At 37.1% G+C, this 17,058-nt stretch overlaps 1 protein-coding gene and 1 long non-coding RNA gene across 2 annotated transcripts; both read left to right on the top strand.

The window, feature by feature from the left end:
- The first annotated feature begins 3,179 nt into the window (after positions 1–3,179).
- On the top strand, positions 3,180–6,623 carry LOC140922067 (uncharacterized). The gene is made up of 4 exons (XM_073372092.1): positions 3,180–3,395; positions 3,960–4,134; positions 5,194–5,226; positions 6,095–6,623. The coding sequence occupies exons 1-4, from the start codon at positions 3,192–3,194 to the stop codon at positions 6,355–6,357; spliced, it is 675 nt and encodes a 224-aa protein (XP_073228193.1). The 5' UTR covers positions 3,180–3,191; the 3' UTR covers positions 6,358–6,623.
- Positions 6,624–9,320: 2,697 nt separating this feature from the next.
- LOC140922063 (uncharacterized) lies at positions 9,321–11,167 on the top strand. The gene is made up of 3 exons (XR_012164064.1): positions 9,321–9,540; positions 9,815–9,986; positions 11,135–11,167. It is a non-coding gene; the product is annotated as an uncharacterized lncRNA (long non-coding RNA).
- Positions 11,168–17,058: the final 5,891 nt, after the last annotated feature.

The following is a 17,058-nucleotide window of genomic DNA, read 5'->3' as shown; positions in this document are numbered from 1 at the left end:
GGGACGTGTTTTGGAACCTATAAGCCACGGTAGGATATTGGCGCCGCACGGAGATACGAAAAGAAGAGACACGAGACGACAACACGAGAAGAGAAATTTCGTATTTCCAAGCGGCCATGTAATGTTCTATTTATTATATATACACCGAAGAAATACCAAACCATTTCTCAATAATATTTTGCTGCGAAAGGTGTGATTTATCACGTAGCCATAGCAACGGTGATCTTTAATTTCTACAAGTGAAGATAACTTACGAAAGCTTACAGCCTGCTATTTCATTGTTGAAAAAAGGTTAAAAGCACGGTTTCACACCAGTATAGATGTGCGGCCTGTCACCCCTTCAGTTTCTCAAGGCGAACAACTGCGGTGCAGCCCGCCCACGTATCACGTACACTATTGATATACAACATGTATATGTTTGGTGTCCAGTATTCACCGAGTTCTTTTTGTACTTCAATTATATCAGTTATCTCTTGGCGTGTGGCACTGACAGTCAGGATATGCATGAACAAGGCAAAATAAATGAGGTTGGAAAACGAATCCCTAATAAAAACATGTCAGAACCGATGCGAACAATTCGCTTTAATTAGTTCAATGGAGGAGAGGACAGGGGTAAGCACTGCAAAATTCATTTCGACTGATTACTGAAGACAAAAAAATGCTTATTGAGCAGTGACTCGAGTTCTATTTTCAACATTGTTCAGCGCTGCAAAAGTGTCTGGCTCGCCAACATAATAAGAGGGGACAAAACAACGTAAACCGTTCAAGGTGACCGAAATCCTAGTCCTCAAACGCACGTAGTGATGGAGGCAATTGAACACACGTTTGCGCCATCTTCTGCAACAGCTGATTTCCAGCATATGCCTCCCCCCCCCCCGCCCAAACAAGGGAGATATATTGTCAGACACTACTGAACAGAGCGAAGAAAATAGGCAAGAGCTAGCCCCTCTATCACCCGCCCACCCGCCCCCAGTACAAAAAAACAATTCCTGTAAGGGGAGTTAACTATAGTAACACACGGTTCTCCAAAGTTCAATTTTACACATTGACCTGTCGATGAAGGGAAGCGATAATCAATTATGGAGTTCACTTGTTTCGTATTTCTGACTCCTGAGACTGTGGACGAAATCCTAAGCCGTAAACATTTATAAAAAAAAACCTTTTTTTGCAGTTCTTATGATTGCGGGATTTTGCGGGATTTTTTAGTTTGAGTGCATTTTTTTGGGTTTTTGAGAAGAAAGAGTTACAGATGGAAACCTCTACTTTTTTTCTTTCATTGCAGCTAAAATAATTTTTTATGTGGGATTTACTTTTTCTTGAGGAGGCAAAATCTAAATTAAAACGGACAGTTTTACGTTCGATTATCTCTCAGTTAATCCTTTGTTTTAAAAGTTGGCAGCTGAACAATCCCTTAAGGCACAATGTCAATGTTTGCTGCTCGATTATCCATTGAGTAATTAACTAGAATAATCAACTAAGCGCTAAGATCACGCATCTTTAAGGCCGCTGTAGCCATCCTCTCCTTTTTGCCTCAATGTGCTTTGCAGGTGTATACAGTATAGAACTTTAAAGGTAAGTGATATAATATTTTTAAAATAGTGAATGATATAAGTTCTATACGTCCTTGTGCTCTATTTGATTGATTCTCATGCCTGACATTCTGACATTTGTGATATAGCCTGAAAACTTTAAACTATTATTGGATGAGGTTTTCGTGATATCCGGATGAGTCAAGGCCGATGTAAGTGTTGTCAGTGTTGTCAGTCGAGCCGAAGGCCGAGGCTGATAACGTTTACCGAGACCTTGATTATTTCGGATGTCAAAAAAAAAACCGAATCTAATAATTGTTTTATTATACATTGTTTTGAAATAAATAACGACAATTTAACACACCGTCCCAAGGAACCGATTTGACAGTGCTCTTGGAAATCATGCATGGCGCGCGCAACCAACAGATTAGTCAGTTATCTGCTAGTAGATTACTAACTAATGTGTAGGTCGTGCTGGTTTCCAAAATTAACTGTAGGCTCTTAGCCAATGAGATGATAGATAGTGAGTACAATATAATGTACAATAAATCAATTTATCACTCGGTACTTGGGCCGCCAAGAAGTCTACACCCACAGATAACTGGAAAAAAAATTATTAAAGAAAGATACATTGTATAATAAATTATGGGGAAGCCAAAAAACAAAACCAGAATAGAAATCTGAAACTTTAGATTGTATTAACTACTGATTTACAGCAATAGATCAGAAATTCGTGGGCATTTTTGAAAATCTTTACTGAAAGGTATAATTGACTACACGTGAGGTAAAAGTTCAGGTATGTGTGTCTGCTTTCTCGTGCTTACTTTCTGATTGTCTTTTATAAGACACTCAGAAAGCCAGTAGAAAGAAGTAATGATTAGTTGTAAAAAAGATATTTTATGAAAGAGGCTTAAGATGGGTCGGTATACTGATGACGAAATCTCACTTGCATGATCAGTTATCATCACTGTGATCGCTGCATGATGGCAGTCTGATCTTTTATTGTGCCGTGTCGAATATATAGTGTGTTATAATATGTTATTCTTCGAAGAAGGACAGATGTTTTAACGCCACGAAACGCCCTACTTTGTGGTTGTTCCCTGTAAAATTTAACGTACTACTGAGAATGGAGATCGCAGTTTGTCCGTTGTGTTTCTATCAGCGATAATTTGAAGTTCAAACCCTTTATAAGGGAATCCCAATTCCGGAACCCGGAAAATATTTGCTTGCGCAGAATCGGGAATCTGGGAAATTTTTGCTTATGTAATTCGAATCCTGTGTTTTGGAATCCGGAATACGGCTCAAGGAATCCGGAATCCCACCAACGATTGGAGTCCCGAATCCAAGTTCCACTGACTAGAATCCGGAATCCAGTACCTAAAATCCTGAATCCACGGCGTGGTAGCCTTAGGGGAGGGGGCTAGTGCATGGAATTCAGAATCCAAGACTGTTCTAGGTTCCCTCACATGGGCGAAACAGGCAAAAGTGGTGCAATAAGGGTTCTTTGGTTTTTCAAGTTTCAATAGACTAAAATCATCAACTTACTTGACATGCGAAAACGTGATTTTGTAACAAAGCAAGATGTCGCTTAGTTGAATGTACTATTTTTCCCCCTTTTTTATCCTTTCTTTTCTTGAGAGTAAGGTTCAAGGTTTCCCCAGTATGTTGTCTTCATCACTCTTCGTCTTCATGGTTGTGGGTTTAATTTCCGTTGGAAGTAGCATGGTCTATAAAACACAAAGATCTGTTTACGAAATAGCCTGGAGGTGCACCAAAGCTGGCTGGGACGAAGACGTTTCTGCACTGACGTCAGGAGCTGGTCCCAACGAGGATGAGATGCTTGAAGCTGCATGCACATATTTGAGAGTAAGGCCACCTTAATAATTTGATCTTGGGGCCATACTCATATGTATTGACGTTGGAATCAAAACAGCTTTAAATTGTTTGGTGGAATTGTATTTAGGAGTAGCCGAAAAATTTTTCTAAACTGCGCAAACCTTACTAGTAGTGTGCTCTCCACACTTGCATCCGTCTGGTGAACATTTTGTTTGCTTGTTTGTTTGTTTGTTTTTGATAAAAAGCAGTACTCGAATATACATTAACACTGCTACAAAGAGGGCCTTGAAATGAGGAAACTTACTCAGTTTAAAGGTGATACGTCCAAAGAGACCGAAGATATGGCCGCTTAAAGTCGTGGAATTTTACAGACGATTATTTGATCAGGGGACACGAACTAGGATCCCCACTATACAATCATCTGTAAAATTCCGAGACTTTGCAAAGCTATATCCTCGTCAGTTTTCAACAATTCGATTTCAAACTTGACAGCTACTGATTTTAAGGCGTTCTTTCCAACTGCGTCGTTTAAGTTGAAAAAGGTTCTATTCAGCAAACTGTCAATTTGTATCTCTTGTCTTACTCTTTTCGCAGCATTTCTCTTTGTGCATCCTGAACACAAACCCTGATGACTACTCGTCCCCAACCCCCAACTTTGTCCACTATATGGTGGCTCATCATTGGCAGCTTATGGTCTTTTTCGACAAAACAGGACTTTGCCAAAAAAACCTGCAACTTGACGATATGAGGAAAATTGCAGTGGAATCTGGTATGTTTCCAGACTGATTCATTCCGGCTTTTGAAACATCCTCGTTCTTAATTTGTTTCTTTTTCCAATTTTCTTTAAATATAATCTATAATTATTGACTTACTGTGATTGCCCCGCTAAGCGGCGATAGCTATTACAGCCGATCATCGCCCCGGCTACATATAGATATGTTTATTATTCATTCAAAATATTTCCCCGATTCTGATTGGCTAAAAGCACACACATAATTCACCATAACCAGCTACTGATGACCAAATTTGGAAGAATTTTGCGATTAATCAACCGATGACGTCAAAAGTGCAGCTTCCTTACAGGTTAATGCACCGTTAACCAAGAAGACCTGGGGACGAGGCTGAGTTGTTTTGGTTGTGAAAACAAAAATGGCGGACATTTTACTCGTTCTAAGAGTGAGAACTAGGCAAAATATTAGCTAAAAACATGGCAAGAACAGCAAGAAGACAACTCGAAGGGCAACATCTGCTATTTGGAGAATATTTGCGGAGCTGAACAACCCTAAACGTGCCCTTAAAATCGATGGAGGTAAGCATGTTTTAGCTATGTTTTTAAACTAGGAATTATTTTGAATGAATAATAAAACAATTACTAGCTTTCTTATCATATGAAGAATTATGGATTCAGTCTCATTCATCAATTGTTAAATGTAATATATAAAGTAAAAAACAAAACACAAAAAATAGTTGGCAAACCTACACTTCTAAGAACTCTGCACTTGCCTAACGCATTTGTGCATGGTACATTGCTTTAGAGTTCCAATTTCATGTTTTATGCTGTTGTATATGAACACAAGACGGCTATTCTCCCTTTTCTATGGATGGGGTCCTTAAGAATTCAACTCCAGGAAAATTCAGGCTACACCTGACGCCGGAATTAAACAAGATTGAATAATAGCTCGATGGAGTTTAAAACGGCAGGAATTCACTTTTAAAGTGGCGCTTTCACTTCCGCTGTGTTAGTTGCTTTTAAATAACATCTCTTATGTTAATCAATAAAATCTTTCATGTCTCTCTTTGATGATGATTGATACCTGTTTAATTTTAGGAATAATGGAAAAAGAAAAGCTACCTAATCTTGGTAAGTACAGTTTTTTTTTCCCAATAAAAACAAGAGTCAAAATTCAAAGAATTCTCCCCATTTAGCCTTTCTAAAATGCTGAAAAACACTTTATGAAAGTACTACCAAAGTAGGTTTCATTTTATCCACAGACTCAAACTGGTTACTTTAAAGTTAAACCAACTCCATCATTCACTCAGACCGAGAAAAGGTTAATTAATAGTTCAGCTACCCTTATCGACTTATGGAGTAAGGGATGCGCTGCAGTATTTAATGAGAGCACTCGCCTCCCTGAGTAACGAGACCCGGGTTCAAATGCCTTAGTTGCTGGTGTTTCACCCTTACTTGGAGAGGTTTTATTTTTTTTTCAAGGTCCTCCGTTTTCCCCCTCTTCGCAACAACCAACTCGCAGTTCCAAATTTCAGTTAGACCTAGGAATGCTAGATGACGAGACAATTTGTAGATGTGCCACAGTCGAAATTATTTATTTATAAATCATAGAACTAAAAACACGCAAGGCTCAACAAAAGTGATGCAAAATGATACTTTACTAACAAAGACATTACTCATAATTAAATGCATGAAACCGCCTTACCGGCCAGGGCGAAAGATGATTAATGTTAGAAGGACAAATTTTAGCAACAGGCATTTAGAATTGAATGAAAATAAAAAAAAAATAAAGACTAATAAGTACATAAATAAACATAGAATTAGCCTATCAGCCTTTGATATGGAAATGATTTTTCATTCTCATGCAAATGAATCTCATTTTCACAAGAAAGGTTGTGCACTTGGCCTTATGATTTTAAAAGTGAGAATTTTTGGAACTCGGCTTGGCCTTTCATAATTTCTGGAAGCCTAGTTTTTAATTGCTTCTTCCTGGTTTCAGAGATGGATAGCTACGAGAAGTGCGCTGGAGATGCCTTGCGGGCATGCACGATCAGAGAAGAGGGCCTGATGAATCAAGGGACATCCGACAATTTTCTTTCTGCAATAACCAATTATATCAAGTGTTTTAAGGAGCAGGGCAAAAGCTGTGACGCAGTTATCTTGCATCACATGATTACCATTTATAAAGTGTATAAAAAACACCTGGGACAGAAGAAAGGGGAATTCGGAAAAATGGTCCATAAGATATCGCTGCCAGATTAATAATCATGACTAAATATTGTTGGACCTTCTTGAAGGTCTTTTATAGTAAAATCGGTGTTTACAAGATCATATCGATAACGGTGAGGGGCTTTAGTAAATAAGTCTAGTGTTTCAATTAATGAACATATTCTGGATAACGTATAAAAGCAGGAGAAATGGTAGACGAAACTGAATAAATATGTGTAGAGTTACTTTAAATAATTTTTTGCTGGTGTTTTATCCCGTGCAGGTCAATTGAAATAAACAGAATATGAATTCAATGGAACCTCTCCTTTAAAACAACCCCATTCAAGGGACACCTCCTTTCAGGGGACACAAAATTTGGTCCTGGGAAAATGCTAACATATCCTTCGTATCTTTTACCTCTATTGAAGGGACACCTCTATTCAGGGGACACTTCCCTTGGTCCCGAATGTGTCTCCATTGAATAGAGGTTCCACTGTAGGTATTTTGAATAATATATGTAGATGTGGTGGCGAGGCAGTCCAAGAAACACCACAAGGCTCAATTTTAACTGATTATTTCATCCGTCATTAGTCATTTCAGCGGCATGAATTCGAGAGTAACAGGATATCGCTGAAAATCACTTCTAAAATCACTGGTAAAGTGCCGGGTCCCTATTAAATATCAACATTGTTATCATCGACATCATCATCACCATTATCATTTTCAATCACTTTACCACATATAGTTATATTTATTTAACAAGAAATAACAAAAATGGACGAAGTAAAGCCAGGGTTTTTCTTTAAGGGAGCTTTCAGGTTCAAGGTGAAATAGATTCAAAATTTCTTGGAACTTTTGTACTGCTAAGGGAAGACTAATTGTAAAGTTAATGACGAAGGAGACGATTGGAAAACACTCTAATGTTTGACTTTAATTTTTTTTACGCGAACTTTCAGTAATTTTGGTAATTAAATGCCGTGCAACGATGTGATTTACTGGCTCTTGTAGGATATATTTTTTTTACCAAATTTTCCACATGGTCTCACACCCTTATGAATGGTTGTGTTTTCGAAACAAATTTTAAGTTTGTATTGGAAGAAATGTTTAAAAAATATTTTACATATTGCTTCATTATATTGTAAAATTTAAGAACGTATTTAAGCTGTGAATGCTAAATCATTTGATATTTAGCCTAAGGGGAAATCTTTGCCCGATTGCTTTTTCGTCCATGGGATGATTTATTTGACCAACTGCCTCTCCCTATCAGTAAATATTGTCGAAAATATATTTCAATTTACAAGTTAATGTAGTTGTACCTTTTTGAGTCTTTGCGAAAGATTCTTTGATGTGCCATTCAAATCGGGAAGCCCCGGAGAAGTATTTTTGCTTTTCACAATTTACTTTTCAGGATTAAAAAAAGGGCGGAATTTCATGCCTGAATTTCTTGTAAGTGCAGACCTGTGGCTAATTAAAATTATTAAATTTATTCAAGGAAAAGGTCCTTTTTGTCTTTTCGATGTGGAGTCTCGAGTGAATTTTTTTTTTGTGTGGAAAATGCTTGTAATTCGTTTTAATACATTTACCGGCACGAAATCAATGGCAACACCTCAAACAGTAATTTAAAAAGGCAATCATTTATCGGTTTCTCCCAAAATCTATTTATTTAGTAAACATAGATCGACAGCTGAACGCATTTTTTAGAGACAGTGTCAATGTCAAAGCTGAATGTAAACTGAGATGTTGTCTTAAAACATAAACTAACGCTCATAACACGTACGTTAGCTTCATCCAAGCTTCCATCTTATTGTTCCTGCTCAGGTATGTACAATGTTTCCTACAGTCACTAAGAAATTAGCTAACTGGATAAACATGACTTTTTGTTAGCAGAGTGGTTGACAATCTGTTGTTTTGCAGCCACAGGACTGACCTCGATGAAAGTTTTTCATAACAATGTGGGTTTTTAGAATGAAGATGATGTGAAGTGTGGAAATACAATTTTCAATGAAGATGTGATCGTCCCAGTGATAATTGCAATTAAGCAATTGCAAATTAACCCGAAAAAATTCGGGGGCTTCAAAGGTATCCGAACCCTCCCATGGCTCTTTTTTAACACTGCAGTGCTCTTCCAACTGAGCTATGAAGACTCATACATTGGGAGCAGGCCAATTTGTTGGTTTATCTTAACCCGTGAAATGAATGAAACGTAGAATGAAGATGAAAGAATATATATCTTTATCTGAAAATGTTGGTTTTTCATAAAAGGGAAAATATACTAGTATCTTTATCTGGTTTCAGCAAAACAAGTTTCTTTAACATCTGAGAGTATCAACATAGGCTCGGTGGCATTTTTGAACATATTTTGTGAAATAACCTTTGCCTTGTATCCATCCAGCAAAAAGGGGTTCTTTTGAAATAAATTTAAGTAATTGTTTTATAATAATAACAATAACAACAATGATGATATGATGATGATGATAATGATGATAATAATAATAATAATTATTATTATTAACTTCATCAGAACAGTATTTGCCAATACAAACAGACTAATCCGCAGGTAGCATTAGCTTATCTAGGTGGAACAGTCATTCATATTATAACCAATACAATTAACTAGATTTAGAAAAAGGAGGCTTACATTTAACATAAAAATTTACCCCTTGCTGCTTGTCGTATTATTCTAAGCATTTTTTTTTACTTTTGCTTGTTTGTTCTCTCAGTTTGAAAGTTTGCTTAAATTAAAAAAGCTATGCCTTCAGCACTATTTTGAAACGAAAAGGCCGGGCTGCTGGTTTAGTTTGGATATTAGGTAAAGATTGGTCAATTAGTAAGAGCTCAACAATTTGTGGTTCACGGCAAAGTTCTCTTGAATACTAGGTTCATGATAACAAAGGACAGGGTATTTTTTAGGACAACAAAAAGTCATTGTAACCAACAGCAAAGTATCTTTGTCACTCAGATATCTTAAGTGCAGTAAACATACCGTTGCTGAATTGTTTTTAATTCTTTTTTCAGAGTTTGTCCAACATGTATTTTACGACATTCTCTGTCATTGTTGTTGTGGTTTTAGTATCTGTTGAAAGCAGTACGTTTCAATACAAAAGATATCGATCGGCTTATAGCGCAGCCTTGAAGTGCACTAAAGCTGGATGGGATGCGGACGTTGCTGCACTGACATCAGGAGAAGGCCCTAGTAACGAGGAAGAGATTCTTGAAGATGCCTGTATTTATTTAAGGGTACGAATTAAAAAATATTGTTATTAATATGTGGCGAACTAGTCTTGTTATCTTTAGTTTCCTTCTTTACTCATAAGATGAGAAAAACATATTAACCTTCGATGTTGTTTGAACCGATCAGTCAGTTCGCACGAAATGAATACGAATTTTAAAAAGCTCTTGGTTGCAGTGATCGATTCATGTGATTTTTCTTGAACTTTATGGATGGGTGGTCAGTGTGGTTGAGAAAACAAACTAATAAACGACTCGTTCAATGAGCTCTTTACCTTTACAGGAGTTTGCACGTTGCATTATAAATACAGACCCGGCTGAGTACGCATTACCAGTCCCCAATATCGTTCACTTCTTGGTCGCTTATGAATGGCAGCATCTGTATATAGCAAAGAAAGCTGGGCTGTGCGATAACATGCCGACAAAGGGTCTGAAGAGGATCGCAGTGAATTCCGGTATGCTACAAGGAAGGGGAAGGAGAAGGGGCGGGGGAGTCACTGGAATTGGAATTGTTGGGTTTCAGACGTGACACATGCTGTATGATTTTTTGCAGAGATTGAACATTTACTTCTGTGAGGCCTTTAGTATCATGGGATATTGCGGGGCTACTAGGGATATGTAACATCATTCGATACAATAAAACTGCCAAATTAACTAAAAACTTTAATACGTATAGGTTAATACAGTAGATTAGGACCTATAAAGTATTAGAGACCTTTAGATTCTGAGACGAGAACGACTACGAGGACGTGATTTTCCCAATACTGAGTTTTGCTCACGCGTGAACCATGAAACGTCATTTTGGCGGGAAAACGAGATAGCCGTCGTCCTAACGATCCGACAACGGTTACGTTCATGAAAACCTCTCGCAGAAATAGACTCCACATCCTCAGACAAACCATTTCGCGATTATCCCAAGTCGCCCAGTTACTTAAAAGAAGGGAATTTATAGTGGAGCTGAAGAGAGGGGACAGCGCCAGAGTTCAGACAGAGATGGCAGAATTTATCGCCTTGCCGTTCCTGTCCTCAAAAAAAACTTAAAATTTGGTCATTTCACGTCGCAAAGAAATGTACAAAAAAGCGTGAAGAATTGTTGTTTTGTTAACTAAACCTATTGCTTTTGAAGCTGCCGTCGCCTTCCTAGTTTCGTAAGGGCCTAAATGTAGTAGTGGCAGGAACGTAAAATAAGAAGTTTTATCATTCTGCAACCGGGACAGGGCTCAACCTTCTTCAGTATAAGTAAACGTACTTTCCTTTTTTGGTGAAAAAAAGTAAATTGAAGATTTCCAGAGTGTCTTTTATTTTTCTTTAGAACACACACAAAAACTTTAAAATAAATCTCGTACTCGCACACGTTCTCGTCCTTAAACCTAAAACTCTCTAGTGTTATGTTTTAGGTCAAAATAGATTATGATTTAACCCGTTTTTAAGCCAAAATGCAAACTTGCATTGTTGCAAAATAGTGTAACACAGGCGTTGCACCTTGTAACTAGGAATGCAATATCTCGTAACCATAGCAACTGACTTCTCCCTTTCTTCTCTTTCCTCTCCATTTTTGTCAGAAGGATCTAATTTGTTGATGTTAAATGATCTCTCTTTTAAGGTATAATGAGAAAAGAACATTTGGAGAATGTTGGTAAGACGTTTCATATTATATTCAGCGCAACTGACATAATGAAACTTGGTAGAGTGTTGGCCCGGGTTTCTCGCAGATAGAAAAGTTTTGAAAGCAAATTGATTATTTGTAGTAAATTTATGGTGGTCAAAGTGCATGGAGTAAAGAGAAACTAACTGTTGCACAAAGTTAAAAAGAAAAATGGGGTACAGGATAAATAATTCCCTGAATTAATATAATTACATCTTAATAGCAAAAAGTCAACTCTCTATAAAAGACAGACGCCGTTCGGATCAAGTACAGATTGAGGTACACTGTTTGGCAAGTCAAAAAGGAGTCTTAAAAAAGAAAGGCGGATTGTAAGAACCACCTCCAGGCACCATGGTATGTTTTTGCATCACGGAAAGCCTGATGGGAATACTTGACAAACCATGCATTTCTGATTAAGATGTTCTGGTCGAAACCTCAGTCGCCAGACTTTTTTAAGGTAAATTTCAACCAGGCTTACCTCAAAAGCTTGGTAAAACCAGGTTTAACAAGACTTTCAAATTTACTTTTTATCTTCAAAAGCCTGATATGTCTGTATAAACCATGGTTTACCAGGCTTACCAGGCTTCTTTTAGAATTAAGGCCAAATACACTGTTAGTGTAGCTTGTATATTTGCCCTTGAATTTTACACATCACTTTTTTTTTCGAACAGAAAATGACGAATTCGTTAAGTGCGTGGGAGATGCGATGCAGAAGTGCATGATGAGAGCTGAGTACCTGATGAAGAAAGGAATTTCGCAGGATTTCTTGGCCGCAATGACAGATTACATTACCTGCTATGAAAAGGAAGGTTACAACTGTGACAAAAAGATGATGCGCGACTACATTAGCATTATGAAAGCCTATCGGAAGCATCTGGAGGAAAAGCATGGGGAATATGGAAAGATGGTCAACAAGATAGAATTGATCAAGACCTAGTAAAGAGTACGAGATGGTCCTTCATGTAGCCTCATCTGATTTGTGCTATTAAATATAATGGAACACTGAGTGATTAAAAGTCTTAGCCTACAATGAAAGGGACTAAAGGAACAAAGGAAATAAATTGCAGTAGGAAACAAATCAGTTTTTACAGTTTTACTAATTCATTTACTTTTTAGTAACTGTACCTGCTAGAATCAGTCTGTGACCCTTTACCCCCAGGGGGCGGGGGGTGGGGGAGGGGGGGTGGGAGAGTACTCAAAAGTTTTATACGGGCAGACTCTGCCCCGACGTCAAACCCTTTACCCTGTTGTTATATAATATTTTTGATGGAAAATTAGTATCCCTTTTGTGTACCATCTACTGACAAATAGCATTCCTTTTACATACCTAGTCTCGTATTTTTCAGCCTTTTAAACTGCATTAAATGCACTGTCTTTTAAACATGAATAAATGACTAGACCAGAACGTTTTCTCGTCTCTTTCACAGCCAACAAATGCATCTGTTAGCCATTTTGGCCTTTTTACAGACCGAAATAAAAAATTTCCCTAACCTGTCATTTATCTGAAAATAAAGGTACCCATTTCGGGCGAAGCCTTTCCCTTTAGGCCATTATGGGGAGTTATAACGAGCCCACAGGGTCCTCAAGCTGTTGCGTTTTTTAGGGTACAATCAGGCTTTTCCTGTTTTGCAACCTGGATCTAGCTTAATGACAGACGTTTGACCACTTAAGCATGGTAGTGGCCCATTAACAGACTTCTAGTAAAGAAAAATAGGGTAACTTAAAAATAGCCCCACTGAATAACTTTGGGTGAACAACGCGTTTAAGTTAGGTCACCCTTTTTCAGACCGGAGGCGGGGTATGGGACACTTATTGGAACCATTCCCGCAGCTTTGAAGTTGAATGAACTTTAAAAACTTCCACAAGCTATGACTACCAAATCTATACTGCCTTTTCCTTGGAACATTTCTAGAATACCTAGCGTAACGTTTACGTCAACGCTGAGGTTTCTATGGCAGCGACTTTTGACAGCCGTGTGTTGTAGAATTTCCAATTAAAAAACTTACATCATTCAATTTTTTTAGTTTTCCTGAATGATTTTTACGTCACACGTCATGAAGTTAGTACATATAACTGTTTCAGCTTACTGTAATGTAATAGTGGCTTTTCTGGTATTTATTTGAGAAAAAAGCGAATCTATAAAATGACAAAATTATGCTGAGTTGAATTTACAACTTTATGGCCATTTCTCTGTAATGTTGTTTCCTGTACACTTGTTTTACCCAGGAAAATTCTTCCCAACATAAATTAAACTTTATATTGAAATTGATTCGATTTATAAGCTTTGAAAGGTATCTCGAAGTTAACCTATTTATATACTCTTTTTATTCAGCTAGAAAGATGTAACTGATCTCTATCATTTTTAGTATCCTAGGTCAATTGCGGAACTTCCTTAGAAGTTTATTGATTTTCTTGCAAATAAAAATCAAAGACGCTCGAGATATAAGCAGAAATTTAAATACTCCCGTTAAAAAACATGTTTACAACTTTGAAATCAATCGAAAAATTATTTCCTAACGTTTGCCTACAAGGCTCTGGCCTCATGTTTAATTTTGTACACTAGTTTGAAGGTAAACGTGGCAACAACATAACTCGCTAGCTGCACATAATGAGGGTGGAGTTTAATCCTAAACTGCATGTGCTATGCCAATACATTTGTTTTGGTTGACGTACGAATAGCGGAAGAGTTCAACCAAAATATCTCCTACCTGAAAGGCCTTTTCTTAAACAAGGCTTTAGTGAAAGAAACTGACTTATGCCGATACCGGCCAACACACCAAAAAACTGGCTTTACGTTGCGAACGTGCACCGAGGGTTTTTGAATATATTCTCTTTACCTGACTTACTGCGTAGTTGTTCCCTGCATTTTTTTTCGACACAGATCTTTACTCGGCCAACTCTTATCCAAAGTAAAGCTCTTACCAGTTTATAGGAGAAGTACAGCTACAAATTCCAGTTCTTCTATCCATCCTCTATTCAGTTGCATTGAGAAAGCGCATATTCTCGGTAATATATTCAAAAACTTTGAACTGCTTTCATACATTGTCACATGCACTTCGCCACTTGGGAGTACTGAGGATACAAATATTTAAATATAATCCGCTAGGGTGGATTCATTTGCAACATACTCATATAGCTAGCCGTCGTAATTGCTCGCTGGAATTTGTTATTGTTTTGAACTCAAAAACAAATTTAAAAAATCCAAAATTAGACAGTCACAAGCGTAATGTATACAAAAATGTGCTCATAGACATTTTAAATTTGCCGGGTATTCACACTAGAAAAGTCCAGAGAAAATTAACCATCAGAACAGACAAGTCGCCCCACGACCTTGAGAGCCTTTTCACATGACGTCACGTTCGCCATATTGGTGTTCCAAAACAATAAAATGGCGGCCATGTTGGTGTTCCAAACCAATCCTGTGGGGGCTAATTTCTCATGTGAAAGTACCATGCAAGCAGAGTCACTTCGATTTTTCCTAGATATAAGTCAACTTATTTATTAGGAAGATCGAAGTACTTAAGCTCGGACACTTATTTGCTGAAGTTAGAGAATAAATCTGTCTCAGGGTTTCGAAGTTATTGACATTTTTTGTAAAAAATGTGGTTTTCAACATATGCCGATATCTCAAACGTTTTTATACCTACAAGAAAATAAATAACAGTTTCTTAAAGCTCGACCATTCTTTATCAAGGATGCCAAAAATCATAGAAATTGGTCTAATCTTTCCTGCCGAAAAACACGATTGAAAAACATAACCAACCCGCAGATAAATAGGTTCGGGCGACCTTAAATGAGGTCAAACGAAAATTGCATTTTCATGATATTGATAACATACGAAGGTATTTTAAAAACAATCACGTTCCAAAATGCCTCGAGTGGTGGATTTATTTAAACAACTGGCTCTCCAGTTTCAAAATTGCGGCCAAGATTAATTACGTAGACAAATCAATGTATTAGAGTTTTTATTTAGTATTTTATCTTTAAGTGTTTAATGCAGGCCTGGGAGTGAAATATTCATGGAAGGAACAGCTCTTTCTTTTGCCTTATCTCTGTAGAATCTGTGGAGTGAAATACCTATTACAAACTTCATGTTATTCGCCCTAATACTTTTGCAAAAAATGCATCACCTTAGTAATTTAAAAAAGCCTCCTTAATCGTTTTACTGCAAAAATAATTGATTTACATAGATCGACAGCTGACCAAATCATTTTTGGTGTCAATGATGTCAATGACAGTGCTGAATCATCTTTAGATTTTTTAAAATATTGTTGACAGCATAAACGAACGCTCAAAACACGCGAAGTCCCTCAAAACTACGTTCCTGCTGGTCTCGTTCAGGTATGGACAGTGTTTCTTACAATGACAAAGAAATTAACTAATGCTTTTTTATCAGCAGATTTGTTATTTTTCTATAACAGAAATGTGGTTTCTTTCTCCGGTTTCCATGAACGAACGAATTTTCACTAACGACTATTTATCAGAAGATTTTTTCGGAATTCTTTTTTGTGACTATTGCAAGGTTGAGCTTGATGACGGTTTATTATTTTATTGAAGTTTTTTTTTTAATTCAGTTTTTTTATAACAGAAATGTGATTTCTTTCTCAAGTTTCCATGCAGCAATACTGACGTTCCTAATTGATGAGACTGAGTGTACATCAGCATAGGCAACCAACCGTATATTTCAGCATTTCGATTTTGAACCACCCGTGGCCTTTGGTGTCCATCAAAAACTGATAGGGTCACATTAAAGAAATATTATATAGATTTAGTCAGGGCTAAAAGCGAAGCCTCCGTTTCTATACTTATAATAAAAGCAATCAAATTTAAGTAATAACATGAACTCTAAGCCAAAACGAAGGAAATCTTCACATCTCTAAGAGCCTTCGGCATCAGACACCTTTAGATGGAGGGGCTAAATGATTAAAAAAAATATCCTGCAAACAAACCTGAATTGAAAAAAAAAATTAAATCGTAGGCCTCTTAAAAGTCAGAGCTGTGTCACGAAATTCAGCCATATAGGTTATTGCAAAATGCTCGTTAAATTAAAAGAAACATAAAAATAACCGTTTAAAACGTTAAAGAAAGGTTAAAATAAAGCAGCAGATACAACAGCTACCACGGATGGGCTAAACTGAAGAAGATTGAAACGGGTTGAAATTAGGGTTTTTGAAAACTGTTCAGCCTAACTGACAGTTTTTCAAAGTTTATCTCTGCTGTTTGCAGCTTCAAAAATAACGCTCAGGGGACATATTTGTTTGTCTCTAATCTCTGATTTTGCCATTTACATGTTATTTCTTTACCTACTTTCAGTTCCATAGCGATTGAGGGCGAGTAATTGGCAAAATAAAACAAAATGAAGTGGACTGCCGTTGTTTGTCGTATTTTTTTTTGCGCACCTTCATTTGGCATTTGATTGTTTGTTTGCTGAGTTCAACATTTTGCTGGTCAAGTTCTAGATTTTAGGCGAGCTTTTCAAACTACTAGTTATCATAGTCAAATGTGAGTCACAGGAAAGCTTTCTTGAATTGTATATTCTTCAATCTTTTTGTCCTTTTGTGTAGTTTTTCAGTATAAAAGAGAAAAGATAACAAAAGGTGACTGCAACCAGTGAAGTATGTTTGACATCCCAGTTGCGTTATATGCCGTATTGTTGATCATAAGTACAAAGTAAGCATATTTTTTTAAAACTTTTTACTGAAAGTTTTATTTCTTTTGCAGTCTGTCCAACATGATTTCAGCGATATTCTCCATCGTTTTTGCTATGGTTTTAGTTTCTGTTGAAAGCAGTACGGTTCAATCTGCTTTTGAAGTTGCCATGAGGTGCACTAAAAAAGGATGGGAAGCGGACGTGGATGCTCTGGCATCAGGCCCTGTCACCG

Source organism: Porites lutea, chromosome 12 (genome assembly GCF_958299795.1).
Source record: "Porites lutea chromosome 12, jaPorLute2.1, whole genome shotgun sequence".
NCBI lineage: Eukaryota > Metazoa > Cnidaria > Anthozoa > Scleractinia > Poritidae > Porites > Porites lutea.
Note: the sequence above shows the minus strand (reverse complement) of the source record. Positions and strands in the feature narration are given on the sequence as shown.

Coding starts and splice junctions, on each gene's coding strand:
- LOC140922067 (XM_073372092.1), top strand. CDS start 3,192: ATGTTGTCTTCATCACTCTTCGTCTTCATGGTTGTGGGTTTAATTTCC. Junction 3,396..3,959: donor CTGCATGCACATATTTGAGA/GTAAGGCCACCT, acceptor CTCTTTTCGCAG/CATTTCTCTTTGTGCATCCT. Junction 5,227..6,094: donor AGAAAAGCTACCTAATCTTG/GTAAGTACAGTT, acceptor TCCTGGTTTCAG/AGATGGATAGCTACGAGAAG.